This window comes from Rana temporaria, chromosome 11 (assembly GCF_905171775.1).
Source record: "Rana temporaria chromosome 11, aRanTem1.1, whole genome shotgun sequence".
NCBI lineage: Eukaryota > Metazoa > Chordata > Amphibia > Anura > Ranidae > Rana > Rana temporaria.
In genome coordinates, this window is record NC_053499.1 from 131,466,015 (window position 1) to 131,482,397 (window position 16,383).

At 43.4% G+C, this 16,383-nt stretch overlaps 1 protein-coding gene across 1 annotated transcript in view; it reads right to left on the reverse strand.

The window, feature by feature from the left end:
* Positions 1-16,383, reverse strand: part of NLRC5 (NLR family CARD domain containing 5) — a 186,265-nt gene that overhangs the window by 33,960 nt on the left and 135,922 nt on the right. Inside the window, exons 35-40 of the mRNA XM_040329168.1 lie at positions 15,148-15,231; positions 12,358-12,444; positions 11,306-11,389; positions 9,047-9,130; positions 5,203-5,286; positions 1,616-1,699 (exon numbers count right to left, since the gene is read on the reverse strand). Of these exons, the coding sequence (XP_040185102.1) occupies positions 1,616-1,699; positions 5,203-5,286; positions 9,047-9,130; positions 11,306-11,389; positions 12,358-12,444; positions 15,148-15,231 (507 nt within the window). The remainder of the gene's footprint in view (positions 1-1,615; positions 1,700-5,202; positions 5,287-9,046; positions 9,131-11,305; positions 11,390-12,357; positions 12,445-15,147; positions 15,232-16,383) is intronic.

Consider the following 16,383-nt stretch of genomic DNA (forward strand, 5'->3'; position numbering starts at 1 on the left):
GGCTGAGAAAGCTGTGCAGGGTTTTTGTGCGGGGAACATTTAAGTGACAGAAGCCTGGTGCTGGGCGCAGCCTGCACTTGGCAATAACATAGGTCAGCACACAGGATATTAGCTCTGGCATTCACAGCTAACAAAATAAAATGTTCTTTTCACTTGCTGCTAAAAAGGAAGTTGCTATAGCAACCTTTCAGCGCCTGTCTGTGTATCCGCCTCACTGGTGATGTCATCAGATGCCCCAGGACTACGGTGCCATGAAATAAACAGCAGCTGACAGGGGTGAGCCGCGAGGAAGTGTGTGGGCTGCATGAGCCAATCTGCAGTGGCATCTGACTACCATCGCTGGACGCAAGGGGTCACTGAGAACCCAATTCTACAAAAGTCACCAGTTAAAAAAAAAGACTGATCACAGTAATGGTTACACATTCAGTTATCAGAAACCATTTTTTAGCAACGGTGCTTTTAAAATATATAAGAACGTTTTCCTCGGCTGTGGATTCGAAATTCTTCTTTACTTTTCTATGCTGTTTTGAAGATCTGCCCACTCCTTCACTGATTCCCACCAGTGCATTGGAGAAAGTGATGCATAGATTCTCAGAAATAATCGTTATAAGGTAATAAAGCAATTACTAAATTAATAAATAAAATTAATTGACCGTACTGTGAAAAAAACAGGCTTATTCTACAGAAGGGTCTTTTGAGGACAACTAAACCCAAGCAGAAAAATGCAATATATTGCAGCTTACAGTTCTTAGATGTATTGGCTTTATTTTTATTTTTTTTAACTAAGAACATTTTTAGCAAATACAGAAATGCAGTGATCCTGACAGAAATGCAGTGACCTTGTCACGACTTGCGAGCTGCATCAAAGATTATCTTCCTTCCTAGCTATCTTCTGCAAACTACCAATTGCCTTGCCCCCCCCCCCCCCCATGCATTAGAGATCAAGCAATGACTAAGCACACGTGAAGTATGCGAAACGCGTCAACCCAGCATTCTGATTTCTGTAATTTTTGGGATGTCCAAATAAAAAGGATTTTAAAGTACAGTGGTGTGCAGCCATTTCTTCTAATTTCTATGGCCCGGATTCACAGACATCGGCGCATATTTATGCCGCCGTAGCGTATCTCATATACGCTACGCCGACGTAGCGCAGATGAGATACGCACCGAATTCACAAAGCACTTGCCACCAAATCTGCACTGGGTTTCTTAGGCGTAAGTCGTCGTAAGTGGAAGTGGGCGGGAGCCATGCAAATGAGGAGTGATCCCATGCAAATGATGGGCTGAGACACGAATAACGAACGGCGCAAAGTGAGGTTTTACCTCATTTACTAAGCTCTGGAGCAAGTGCAGTTTGCAAAGTACACAGTCTGTTTGCCATTAGTAAATCAACGCCATAGAGCCTCTTTTCTGTACCTTGACCCTTGCACTCATTTTGGTAAAACCAATGAGAACATATCCCAGTATATTGACATATCATTAGTGGCAATGAGTTCATTGCGCCTCACTATTCCTCTCTGCACCGCCACAGTGAAAATGTTTCCATTGTACCTCATTTCTATGTTTCAACCTTTCTGTATGACAGCATAAATTGTTATAGTTAACCGACAACTTACTTGATGTCTTCCATGAACTGACACTGTCCAATTGCTTTGATAATTGTTAAACCTCCTAGTGAGCTGATTTTACTCTGGGAAATACTGTAAAATAAAATAAAATAAAATGCATTGAGCAAAAATAACCAAATCTAGTAACCAGATCTCAAAATTTCAAGTCCTGAGCTACTAGCAAGCCTCAAGGCGTACTCGCCACCAGTTGCCCCGCCCAACCCCTACCATGTCCCGCCCATAATCCCGCCCCTAGACACGTCCTTATAAATTATTTCATGAAATGACACTTAAATGTTTTATGCAGAATTAAGTTTTTAAAATAAATATTAACAACAACTTTATCCATGCCCAAAAATGCAGCCTGCCCATGTCTACCAATGCAGCATGTGTCCCCAGTGCAGCCACGTGTCCCCAGTGCAGCCAGTGTCCCCAGTGCAGCCAGTGTCCCCAGTGCAGCCAATGTCCCCATAGCAGCCAGTGTCCCCATAGCAGCCTACCTGTGCTGGGTAAGAGAGGAGAGGAGCCGGAGCCGCTGCCTTGATATTCAAAGCACGGGGAACATAACAGCTTTCAATTCAATAGCTGTGTTCCCCCGCCGCAAGCTGTCATATACAGTCCCTCCCCCCTTGTCCGGGAAACTTTGATAGACAGATCACCCGTCCAATCCTGGGATGGGTGATCTGTCTATCAAAGTGCCCGGACAAGGGGGAGGGGCTGTATATGACGGCGCGCGGCGGGGAACACAGCTATCGAATTGAAAGCTGTTATGTTCCCCGCGCTCTGAACAACTAGACGGCGGCGGCGGCGGCGACAGCAGCGGCGACTCTCCTCTCCTTGCTCGTCCCCCCTGCTCCCAGGCAGCCCACACTCGCCAGCCCTCAATTTTTTTTAGCAAAATGCGAGCAGGCGAGTGTAAATTTTGAGGGCTGTGTAACTGTAAATATACTTTCTTTAAAGCTGAACTCCAGGAAACCTAAACAATTCTCCCTTGCAGTGAGGCTTTGCCCGCACTGCAAGGATTAACTGCTTGTTTCTGTCTAGGGGATTTAAAAGAACAGAACTACTTACCTGATCCTCCACTTTTGCCAGCGCCTTGATCCCTGCAGCCTCTTTTCCCCCATACTTAGGTGGTCTAAGGGCCTCTGACATCATGCACTGGATATGAGGATGCTGAGTGACAGTCCACCGCCAGAGCATGGGGGAGCACCATCAGCCAGGGGAGCTGAGGATTGGGTAAGTAAAAGTGCTTTTTCTGTCCCGTACGCTAAACAAGCAGTTAACCCTTGCAGTGCAGGTGCATCCCCACAGTCAAGGAGGATTCTTAGGTTTCTCGGAGTTGGGCTTCAATGCTTCCCCCTACCCCCAAAAAAAAAAAACTTTATATTGGGAGGAGTATACATATAGGTTTCTGGGCTACCACCATGTTTAATCCACCACTCCAGTGTCTGTGGTCCTCTATATTATTTATGGGAGCATAGCTTGCATGCTGATTAGAAATTAAATCTAACATATTCCTTCATTCACTCTACAAAGCATGGCTGGATGAATCTCCTGCTGTGGCTATTGTATTTTGACAGCCGATCCTGCCAGCTATAAAAATATCTGAACAGAGCATGCATCTGATTGGAACCAAGCCCTGTTTTGTTGACAATTTTCTACTTGGGTCATTCAATTTTTTAAATCGGATTCTGGGCAGGAGGTGGCCGACAGGGCCACCCATTTTTCATTCCCTTAATTTGCATAGCTTTCCTCTCACCTCCTGTTTGGCTATAGGGCAGGAAGTAAAGGGAAATTTCTGCAATTAGACAGGGATGGTAAAAAATAAACTGACAGGGGCTATAACCCTCCCTTACTCTATCCAAAATTTTAAAAAAAAGTGTTGCCTATAGTTCTACTTTAAGCACAAATTTCTGATAATTTTATGGAGAGGACTAAGAAGATATAACCATGCCAATGGTGCAGCAGAAAACATATAGGACATTGAGGAAGGTTTGTGGTCCAGGATGATAGGACAGTCAAAATTAGAAGCAGCTTGCGTTACACTAACAGTGTAGCGCAAGCCGGAGGGGACTCTTTCCGTGCTGCCCCCCTGCAAAGTGCTGCCCTAGGCCTGAGCCTTGTTGGCCTAGGCTATAATACAGTGTTGCCTTCTACTGAAGCGATGGCAGAGTTTGATCAGTTCAGGTAGCAGCCTAAAGGGGGGGGGGGTAATTGCGCTAAACCAATATAGTTGATTCAGAGGGAAAAAAACATATGATATGGCCCAAAGGTGTATCGTGTTAAGGTGATGACCTTAGAAACAAATGAAATAAATTAATATATCACCAAGTGTAGTAATTGATTGGGTGAATGCAGTACTCACGTGCCCAAAGTGAGACACTAATGGGAGAAAATCAGTGTATGATCACAAGTCCCCAAATAAAAATTCATAACAATGTGAATAATGGAAATACAGATCAAAAAGTAAAACATGTGAATTCATACATATTGAGCCAAAGTCCATATGTTGTCTTGAATGAATACAAAAACAGTTCATGAAGGGTTCAAATAGGAGAAAGAACACCCGTGCACAGTCCAACTGATAAGGGATCCCAGCCACCACGTGTGAATCCACCACCGTATCCAAATCTGCTTACCAGATGAAAAGGTCCTAATGGACCAAACCCAGCATTTCACTCCACAGTGGGGGCTAGATGTTGATATGTCTGCACCAAGGGACTGGAAATGTTGTGTTCACAGCAGGGTATGACTTCACATAGGGCTCAGTTAGCATGGGTATATGGAAGACAAAATGCTCCACATAGCATAAAACCATAGATATTTTATTAAAAACGACAGCAAGTAAGAATACAACTCACATTTCAGCAGGTAAAAAAGAACATTCCAGCCTGTAACGCCGGCCAGACGTTTGCAGGTAAAAGCCGCTCGTGTTGAGAGTTCAGCGATGAGGGGGATGACGAGCGACGTGCTGACGTCATCCCCCTCATCGCTGAACTCTCAACACGAGCGGCTTTTACCTGCAAACGTCCGGCCGGCGTTACAGGCTGAAATGTTCTTTTTTACCTGCTGAAATGTGAGTTGTATTCTTACTTGCTGTCGTTTTTAATAAAATATCTATGGTTTTATGCTATGTGGAGCATTTTGTCTTCCATATACCCATGCTAACTGAACCCTATGTGAACAGAACAGAACTCCATTCACGGAACCACTTTATACAGACTAAAAAAATCCCATCTGTCCAGTGCTGTCCCTAGCTCGAGCCAACCTAATGTAGGGAAAAAAATCATTATTGCCTTTGCCATGGAAGAAATAGTATGGCAACAATTATTAAATATTAATAAAAATGCTCAATATGGATAATGAATGTTTCCAATGGCCATGTAGCCAATTTATACTCCCAGCGTTGCTTGTAACAATTTTGTTATTTCAAGTAATGCTTAAATGAAATTGAGCACATGCCAGCATTATTCCCTTAGTGTAGCAGAACCGTGATGCAGAAAATTTGTAGTTTATTATTCATGTTACAAAGCAAAATATTCATTTATTTACAGTCATCAAAATTAGAGAACATGGTTCATCAGAGGAGATCTTACCTGATTTTCTTCAATTGTTTTAGCCTGGGCAGCACTGCAGCAAGCCTGTCTGCACCCGCATCCTCAATGCTATTGCAACTTAAACTGCAGATTAAAAAATAGAACATTTACTACGTCTCCCAATTTTTTAAAACAATTGCCTCAATTTCATTATGTATTAACTAAAGATTTCTGGTCTATATGATAATTACGAATATATTGAAGTGTTAATCGTAAAGCCTCATTTACACGGGATGTAAAAAACACTGGCCCGGATTCACGTACGAGTTACGCCGGCGTATCTCCAGATACGCCGTCGTAACTCTGAGTCCGAGCCGTCGTATCTATGCGCCTGATTCTTAGAATCAGTTACGCATAGATTTGAATTACGCATAGATTTGTATTAGATCCGACCGGCGTAAGTCTCTTACGCCGTCGTATCTTAACTGCATATTTACGCTGGCCGCTAGGGGCGTGTACGCTGATTTATGCCTGATTTATGGGGGATTGTTATCTGTGAGGTCGCCCAGATGGCTGACGTCTGTTCTCCCCGGCAGATAAGGCCCCGCCCCCGTATTGCGTAGGCGCGCATGAGTTGCAGGATTTTTAGAAAGAAGCCGAACATGCAGAGATGTGAGTCGGCTCTATACGGCGCCTGCGCTCTGCATGTTTAGTCATCTGGGCGACCTCCCAGATGACAATCCCCCCAGGCATAGAAACGCCTACTCCCGCGGGGAGAAGTAGATTGAAAAGATGGATTACAAGGTATGTAAAGCATAAAATAAAAAAAAGTAAAACATTGCGGACAGTACTTGTTACGAATATAAGGCCCTTTTCACACTACAAAATAAATCCGTTTTAATAATCCGTTTTAAAATCCGTCAGATAATGTTAAAAAACGGAAGTTATACGTCCTTTATAAAATATCATTAAAGTCTATGGGATTTTTTTATGTTCCGTAAAGATCCGTAATAGTCCGTTATAACATACGGACGTTAGTTATAACGGAATATGTGACGGGTCTTGCACTATTTTTTGTAAATTATTTGTCCGTTGCAAGTAACGGATATATTAACGTCCGTTATATTTTAACATTGAAGTCTATGGCACATGGACGTTAGTAAATGTCTCCGTAAATGTCCGTTATGTTAACGGACGTTAATTTTACTGAGCATGGATATTCAGGGGAACCCCGCTGTCAATTTAAAACAAAAATGACGTGCGGTTCCCGGTAAATATCCATAACCAGACCCTTCAGGTCTGGTATGGATATTCAGGGGAACCCCGCCGTCAATTTAACTACTTGCCGACCGCCCACCGTCGTTATACGTCATCACTTTAGAGATGAATATCTCGGTAACGGTAGCAGCTGCTGCCACAATCGAGATATTCATCTCTTCTGTGGGCGGCCGTGTTAACGATAATGGCGGTCTCCGCGGCGAATCCGCCGCGAGATCGCCGTTATCGGTGGCGGGAGAGGGGCCCCCCCCCCCTCCCGCCGCTGTTCCGCGCCCTCCGCCGCTTACCGGAGCCGTCGGTAGCGGCGGAGGAGATCGCGACCATCCGGATGGTGAGCGGGGACGAGACTGAAGGAAAAATCTCCTTCGCCCGTCCCCATAGCTCCGCTGGGCGGAAGTGACGTCAAAACGTCAGTCCCGCCCAGCGTCTTAAAGAAACATTTTTTTTTTTGTCATTTGAAAAAATGACATTTCCAAATTTTTTTTTTTTTTTTTTGCATTTAAGCCTAAATATGAGATCTGAGGTCTTTTTGACCCCAGATCTCATATTTAAGAGGACCTGTCATGCTTTTTTCTATTACAAGGGATGTTTACATTCCTTGTAATAGGAATAAAAGTGATAATTTTTTTTTTTTTTTTTTTTTTCAGTGTTAAAAATTGTAAAATAAATAAAAATAAATGCGAAAAGCAAAAAAAAAATGTTTTAAAGCGCCCCGTCCCGACGAGCTCGCGCGTAGAAGCGAACGTATACGCGAGTAGCGCCGACATATGAAAACGGTATTCAAACCACACAAGTGAGGTATCGCCGCGATCGTTAGAGCGAGAGCATTAATTTTAGCCCTAGGCCTACTCTGTAACTCAAAAAATGCAACCTGTAGAATTTTTTAAACGTCGCCTATCAAGATTTTTAAGGGTAAAAGTTTGACGCCATGCCACGAGCGGGCGAAATTTTTAAGCGTGACATGTTGGGTATCATTTTACTCGGCGTAACATTATCTTTCACAATATATAAAAAAATTGGGCCAAATTTATTGTTGTCTTATTTTTTCATTTAAAAAAGTGATTTTTTTCAAAAAAAAGTGCGCTTGTAAGACCGCTGCGCAAATACGGTGTGACAAAAAGTATTGCAATGACTTCCATTTTATTCTCTAGGGTGTTAGAAAAAAAAAAATATATAATGTTTGGGGGTTTTAAGTAATTTTCTAGCAAAAAAAAATGGTTTTGTCTCGTAAACACCGACTCTGAAAAACAGGCCCGGGGCTAAAGTGGTTAAAACAAAAATGACGTGCGGTTCCCCCTAAATATCCATAACCAGACCCATTATCCGAGCACGTTGACCTGGCCGGCCGCAGAAAAGAGGGGGGGACAGAGTGCGGCCCCCCCTCTCTCCTGAACCGCACCAGGCCACATGCCCTCAACATGGGGAGGATGTCCCCATGTTGATGGGGACAAGGGTCTCATCCCCACAACCCTTGCCCGGTGGTTGTGGGGGTATGCGGGCGGGAGGTTTATCAGAATCTGGAAGACCCCTTTAACAAAGGGGACCCCCAGATCCTGACCCCCCCCCTGTGTGAAATGGTAATGGGGTACACTGTACCTCTACCATTTCACGAAGGAAGTAAAAAGTATTGTAAAAAAACACACTGACACAGAAGAATAAAGTCCTTTATTAAAAAAAAAAAAAAAAAAAAAAAAACTCCAGCGCTGAAAAATCCACTCGTTCCCGGCTTCCAGCGTTGTCCTGATCCTGCGACGGGTGCGGGTGATCTCCCGCGATGAGAAGATGCAGCGTCGGGTGATCTCCGCTCCGGCGATGTGAAGATCCATCCATCCGGCGCAGCAGCATCCCGGACCTCCTCTCACCGCTGGGCACAGCCCAGCGAATGAGCGGCTGAAGCTGTGACATTTCTTATATAGAGGAGGCAGAGCCACCCGTCGCGTGACCCTGCCCCCTCTGACGTACCTCTGCTACATCACTGGGGAAGACCAAGAAGAGGAAAGACCCTCTTCAATAGTGCAAGACCCGTCACATATTCCGTTATAACTAACGTCCGTATGTTATAACAGACTATTACGGATCTTTACGGAACATAAAAAAATCCCATAGACTTTAATGATATTTTATAAAGGACGTATAACTTCCGTTTTTTAACATTATCTGACGGATTTTAAAACGGATTATTAAAACGGATTTATTTTGTAGTGTGAAAAGGGCCATACATGTTATTAGGGTGAACCTCCGCTTTAAGTTATCATGTTTATACATTACAAGTAGGACCAATAAACCTATCCAAGCCAAGGCTAGGAATATTTTGGTTCTTGGGTTATTGATGAGGCATGCAAATACTAGTAGACTGACTATGTGTCTTGCTATTTATATAAGAATGTTGCAAAAAAAGTAGATTTCTGAGAAACTATGGACCATTTGTCTGCTTGCAGACCATTTAATGCAGAAAGAATTTCACATGTGGAGTAAATGGAAGGGAAGCAGCTGACTCCATCAGATGTGTAGCGAGCCATTAGGCTGGATGATGTTCTTATCTGACACATCTGAAGCGAAAAGATAACCTGGGAGTTCACAGTTGTCATGATTTTACAACATATATATATAATATACCCAGACTTACTCTAAGGCTTCCATTTCTGGACAGTGAACCAAACTGTCTGCTAGATGCTGAATACCTATAGGTGTTATTTTGTTGTTTCCGAGCCTGAAAATCCAAATCAAAGATAAACAAAATTAAACTGATATATAAAATACAAAACACTTTTAACATAATTTTATAGTATTATGAACAAGTATCACATTTACTGATAAAACATAGCACACATACATCAGTAATGCCTGTATTTGCCTCCTCATGATTGCGCCAGGAACACCAAAGGGATGACAGCCAGTGGTGTCTATGGCCATCCTTCCTACACCTCAGACCAGAGAACAGCATTAGTGGAGTGGATGGGCTTGACAAAGGGAGCAGGGCCCCTGAAATGCGTTGTCACCCGCATGGTGACTTTGAGGTGCAGGAAGGACAGCCATAGTTGCTGGCAGCTGTCGTCCCTTTGGCGGGTCCCACGCCATTGATCTAATGGTCCCAGTGTGATCTACCCACCATTGATCTAGTGGTCACAAATTTCTGGCATTAAACACATATGGCCAGATTCAGGTAGGGCAGCGTAACTTTGTGCGGGCGTAGCGTATGGTATTTACGCTACACCGCCGCAAGTTAGAGAGGCAAGTGCTGTATTCACAAAGCACTTGCCTCCTAAGTTACGGCGGCGTAGCGTAAATGTGCCGGCCTAAGCGTGGCTAATTCAAATTGTGAGTGGGTGGGCGTGTTTTATGCAAATGATTCGTGACCCGACGTGATTGACGTTTTTTTTCGAACGGCGCATGCGCCGTCCGTGGACATATCCCAGTGCGCATGCTCCAAAATACGCCGCAAAGACTTATTGGTTTCGTAAACGTAAAATACGCCCAGCCCCATTCACGGACGACTTACGCAAACTACGAAAAAAATTCTAAATTCGACGCGGGACCGACGTCCATACTTAACATTGGCTAGGACAGCTTTTGGTTCTACGGCGGCAGGTCGGCTCTCCTGCGCGAGAGCCCGTAGCTCTACGTCGACAGGGGAAGTGGCCACTAGGGCGCATGCCTGGCGGTCGCGATCACCGCCGGGCACCCGCGATCGCTCCTTACAGAGCGGGGACCGGGAGCTGTGTGTGTAAACACACAGCTCCCGGTCCTGTCAGGGGGAGAAATGCTGATCTTCTGTTCATACAATGTATGAACAGCGATCAGTCATTTCCCCTAGTGAGTCCACCCCCCCTTCAGTTAGAACAAACCCAGGGAACATACTTAGCCCCTTCCCCGCCCCCTAGTGTTAACCCCTTCCCTGCCAGTGGCATTTTTATAGTAATCAATGCATTTTTATAGCACTGATCGCTATAAAAATGCCAATGGTCCCAAAAATATGTCAAAAGTGTCCGAAGTGTCCGCCATAATGTCGCAGTACCGAAAAAAAAAAACGCTGATCGCCGCCATTACTAGTGAAAGTTTTTTTTATAAAAATGCCATAAAACTACCCCCTATTTTGTAAACGCTATAACTTTTGCGCAAACCAATCAATAAACGCTTATTGCGATTTTTTTTTACGAAAAATATGTAGAAGAATACATATCGGCCTAAACTGAGGAAAAAAAAAATTTTTTAATATATTTTTGGGGAATATTTATTATAGTAAAAAGTAAAAAATATTCACTTTTTTTCAAAATTGTCGCTTTATTTTTGTTTATAGCGCAAAAACTAAAAACCGCAGGTGTGATCAAATACCACCAAAAGAAAGCTCTATTTGTGGGAAAAAAAGGACGCCAATCTTGTTCCAATCTTGACCGCGCAATTGTCAGTTAAAGCGACGCAGTGCCGAATCGCAAAAAGTGCTCTGGTCTTTGACCAGCAATATGGTCCGGGGGTTAAGTGGTTAAAGAAATAACAAAAGAAGTGCTTTAAAGTGTCGCCTATGGAGCTTTTCAGGTACCTTCGTTTTTCGCCATTCCACAGGTGTATGCAATTGTATTATCAATTTAGTATCTATTTACTTTGTGTAATGTCATTAACTATTATCTTGTGCTTGCATGCACAAAAAATAAATAAACATTTCCTGAAAATTTGCATTTAATAAACAGCTTCAAAAATATCACGCTTTCTTAAAAAATTGCAACAACAACCATTTTATTCTCCAAGGCCTCTGCTTTAACAAATATGTAATGCTGGGGGGTTCTATGTGATTTTCTGGCCAAAAAATCAGATTTTTACATGTATGAGAGAAATGTCACAATTGTCCTGGACTGGAAGAAGTTAAAGGAACACAAGTCCTTATACTTACATTAGTATCTTCACAGAAGTCATTTGCGCTAATCCCTGGGACAATGTAAGGAGAGAGGCGTCATCCAGTGACATAGACATCAAGCTGCATAGAACAGAGAGGAACGTGACAATACGGAGTATATGTAGGTATGATCCATTAATGAGGAGGGTACAACATTGTATCGGACTATCATAAAGACTTTTTAAAATGCACATTTTATTTCCCAGCAGCGCTAATATCTGTGGCTTCTGTCAAGGTAACAGCTCATTTACACAATCATGTTATTAGAGTGAACAGTGCAGCCGGCAAAACTGACAAAAAGGGATTTCCAATATCAAAGAAAACTAGGCTCTGCTTGAGCCCAGGTTCACACTGGGTACGATTCAAATCGCATCTCAAATCGGCGGCAATTGTCGGCAATGGCACCGTCCTAATCGGTGCGACGCTGCATCTGCGGCGCTGCACCGATTTCAAAAAGTAGTTCCTGTACTACTTTTTGCAATTTCGGGCCGCGATTTACATTGGACCCTGCACAGATGTCTCTTAAATCGTGGCCGAAATCGCGGCAAAACCGCAGCCGAGAAAACGATTTTATGATGTACGTTATATACTACTGTAATAGAGTGGATTATAGGATTTTACAAGAATTTTAAACTAGGGCTTATTTTTGGGGTAGGGCTTATATTGCAGCCGTCCTGGAAAGTAACGCTAGGTCTTATTTTCAGGGTAGGGCTTACTTTCGGGGAAACACGGTATGTTACAAGAAGGATTTAAAGAAAAAAATATTGTTGTGTTATTACTGAGGATGAGCTCAGGCATGTTCGCAAGCCGCACGTGCAGAGCCCACCAGGAAGATGGCACTGCAGAGCGCTAATCGCAGGCAGTAAGACATTTTCCCTGATCACATTTTTTGTTTATTTATCTATACAAACAAATGTTTCCTTTAATTTCTATTTTGAACTGAATGGGTTGCTTTACAAGGTGAACGTTTACTATCACTTTAATAAACCATCTGTCAATTAAAAATGAACAATGATTACTAGACTTTCAGCTGTCAGTTAGTTTCTTACTGTATTTCCTGAAGTTCTGGACACTTGGATAGTTCTGCAAGAAACTGTCTTCCTCCATCAGTAGTTCCCACGAAGCAACCAGATACACTACACAGATAGGGACATATGTAATGTTATAAAATGAAGCAGTGTAATACTTAGTATATAACCATAGAGTAGTCACTGAAGATTACTATTAGGAGATTATTTAACCACTTAAGACCCGGACCAAAATGCAGGTAAAGGACCCGGACAGTTTTTGCGATTCGGCACTGCGTCGCTTTAACTGACAATTGCGCGGTCATGTGACATGGCTCCCAAACAAAATTGGCGTCCTTTTTTTCTTACAAATAGAGCTTTCTTTTGGTGGTATTTGATCACCTCTGCGGTTTTTATTTTTTGCGCTATAAACAAAAATAGACAATTTTCAAAAAAATTCAATATTTTTTCCTTTTTGCTATAATAAATATCCCCCAAAAATATATAAAAAAACGTTTTTTTCCCTCAGTTTAGGCCGATACGTATTCTTCTACCTATTTTTGGTAAAACAAATCGCAATAAGCGTTTATCGATTGGTTTGCGCCAAATTTATAGTGTTTACAAAATAGGGGATAGTTTTATTGCATTTTTATTAAAAAATATTTTTTTACTACTAATGGCGGCGATCAGCGTTTTTTTCCGTGACCGCGACATTATGGCGGACACATCGGACAATTTTTACACATTTTTGGGACAATTGTCATTTTCACAGCAAAAGATGCAATAAAAATGCATTGTTTACTGTGAAAATGACAATTGCAGTTTAGGAGTTAACCACTAGGGGGCGCTGAAGGGGTTAAGTGTGACCTCATATGTGTTTCTAACTGTAGGGGGCGGGGCTGGACATGTGACATCATTTATCGTGTTTCCCTATATCAGGGAACAGACGATCAATGACAGCGCCACAGTGAAGAACGGGGAAGCTGTGTTTACACTCACCTCTCCTCGTTCTTCAGCTCCGGGGACCGTTCGCGGGACTCCAGCGGCGATCGGGTCCGCAGGTCCCGCGGCCGCGGTCACGGCTGGGCACTTAAAGAGGACGTACCTGTACGTGCTTGTGCCCAGCCGTGCCATTCTGCTGACGTATATGTGCAGGAGGCGGTCCTTAAGTGGTTAACCGCATAGGGACCCCTTTACACTGATATACATCGGCAGAAGGGCAGGGCTGGGCACAAGCACGTACCTGTAGGTCGCCTTTAAGAACCCAGCCGCGGGTCGCGACCCGATCGCAGACCCGATCGCCACCGGTGTCCCGCGATCATGTCACAGAGCTGAAGAACGGGGAGAGGTAAGTGTAAACAAACCTTTCCCCGTTCTTACTAGTGTGACTGCCACTAATCGTCTGTTCCCAGTCATAGGGAACAATGATCAGTGACGTCACACGCCAAGCCACGCCCCCACACAGTAGTAATCACTCCCTAGGAAACACTTAACCCCTTCAGCGCCCCCTACAGGTTAACCCCTTCACTGCCAGTGTCATTTTCACAGTAATCAGTGCATTTTTTATAGCACTTTTCACTGTAAAAATGACAATGGCCCCAAAATAGTGTCAAAAGTGTCCGATGTGTCCGCCATAATGTCGCAGTCACGATAAAAATCGCCGCCATAACTAGTATAAAAAAATTCTTGATAAAAATGCCATAAAACTATTTTGTAGTCGCTATGGGCCAGATTTACAAAAGAGATACGACGGCGTATCTCTGAGATACGATTTTCGTATCTATGCGCCCGATTCATAGAATCAGGTTACGCATAGATAGCCTTAAGATCAGACAGGTGTAACTGTGTTACACCGTCGGATCTTAGGCTGCAATTCTAGGCCGGCCGCCAGGTGGCGATTCCATTGCGTTCGGCGTAGAATATGCAAATTACTATTTACGCCGATTCACGAACGTCCGCTTTGCTCATCGATCTAAATTTACGTTGTTTCCGTAGAGATGCGTCGAGTAAAACTAAGGGTGCCCTCTAGGTGGTGTAACCCATGTTAAGTATGGCCGTCGTTCCCGCGTCGAAATTTTAAATTTCACGTAGTTTGCGTAAGTCGTTTGTGAATGGCGCTGGACGCCATTTACGTTAACGTCAAAACCAATGACGTCCTTGCGACGTCATTTAGCGCAATGCACGTCGGGTAATTTTACGGACGGAGCATGCGCAGTACGTTCGGCGCGGGAAAGCGCCTAATTTAAATGGTGCCCGCCCCATTTGAATTAGGCGGGCTTGCGCCGAGCGGATTTACGCTACAGGTAAGTGCTTTGTGAATCAGGCACTTACGCTGTAAACTTGCCGCGGTGTAACGAAAATGGGATACGTTACGCCGCCGCAGCGTAACGTAGTTCTATGTGAATCTGGCCCCATAATTTTTGCGCAAACCAATCAATAAACGCTTATTGCGATTTTTTTACCAAAAATATGTAGAAGAATACGTATCGGCCTAAACTGAGGAAAAAAAAGTTTTTTTATATATTTTGGGGGGATATTTATTATAGCAAAAAGTAAAAAATATAGATATTTTTTTTAAATTGTCGCTCTATTTTTGTTTATAGCGCAAAAAATAAAAACCGCAGAGGTGATCAAATACCACCAAAAGAAAGCTCTATTTGTGGGAAAAAAGGACATCAATTTTGTTTGGGAGCCACGTCGCACGACCGCGCAATTGTCAGTTAAATCGACGCAGTGCCGAATCACAAAAAGGGGCCTGGTGCTTTAGCTACAAAATGGTCCGGGGCTTAAGTGGTAATGCTAATCCTTGGTCTACATAACAACCCAACTTACTTTATGGCTTTGAAATTCCTCTTTTGAGTCAGTAAATTTTTAATGGCTAAAGCCCCCTCTTCACCAATGTCATTACCAGATATCCTGAAAAAAACAAATGTATGAAAATATACAGAATGCAAAATGTTTTTATTATCAATTAGGCGACTGGGCAATTACTTGTTTTTCCATTTTTTCAACCACTTTTTCAGGTTTATTTTTAACATCAAATTAAAGGGTAGGAGCACTTTTGAAAAAAAATTGTGACACCCCACCCTCATCATTTTCATCAAATTAAAGTGTTACTAAACCCACTACAGTAAAATCAGTCTGTATTTACAGTTAAGCATGCTTGCTATACTTACTCTGGAACCTAGGGGGTCAATCCTGCGCATTGTGAAAAAAAGGCTGTTTGATCTTGTCTTCTCTGATCCTCCCCTTCTTCCACTGTCCCCAATCCATCTGTTGATAGTACAAAGTCTCGGGGGCACTCTGCACATGCTCGGATTGGTGTATATTTCTATTTTTATTTTTATTTTTTGGTAGGGTGCATGTGATCAAAACAGGGCCAGGGGCGCACAGGCAACTCATGGGGCCCCCAGGCAATAGAAGATTATGGGGCCCCTGGGCTTACAGATGGCCACCACGCCAAGAGGCAGTGCAGAGGCGGGGCAGCTAAAATCTCTGAATTTTCACATCAGAAGCATGTTGGTTTCAGACATATCAGGGACAGATGTAAAAAAAACATAGGGCCAGATTCAGGTAGAATTCCGGCGGCGTAACGTATTGCTTGATTCACAAAGCACTTGCCTGTAAACTTGCGGCGGCGTAGAGTAAATCCGTCTGGCGCAAGCCCGCCTAATTCAAATGGGGCGTCTACCATTTAAATTAGGTGCGTTCCCGCGCCGAACGTACTGCGCATGCTCCGTTTTGAAATTTCCCACCGTGCTTTGCGCGAAATGACGTCGCACCGACGTCATTTTTTGAACGTCGATGTGAGTTACGTCCTTTCCTATTCACGGACGACTTACGCAAAAATAAATAAATTTGAAATTCAACGCGGGAACGACGGCCATACTTTAACATGGCAAGTCTAAAGATAGGCCACGAAATACCAGCTTTAACTATACGCCGGGAAAAGCCGACTAGCGACGACGTAAGAGAATGCGACGGCCGCGCGTACCTTCGTGAATCGCCGTAAACAGCTAATTAGCATACCCGACGCGGAAAACGAGGCGAACTCCACCCAGAGGGCGC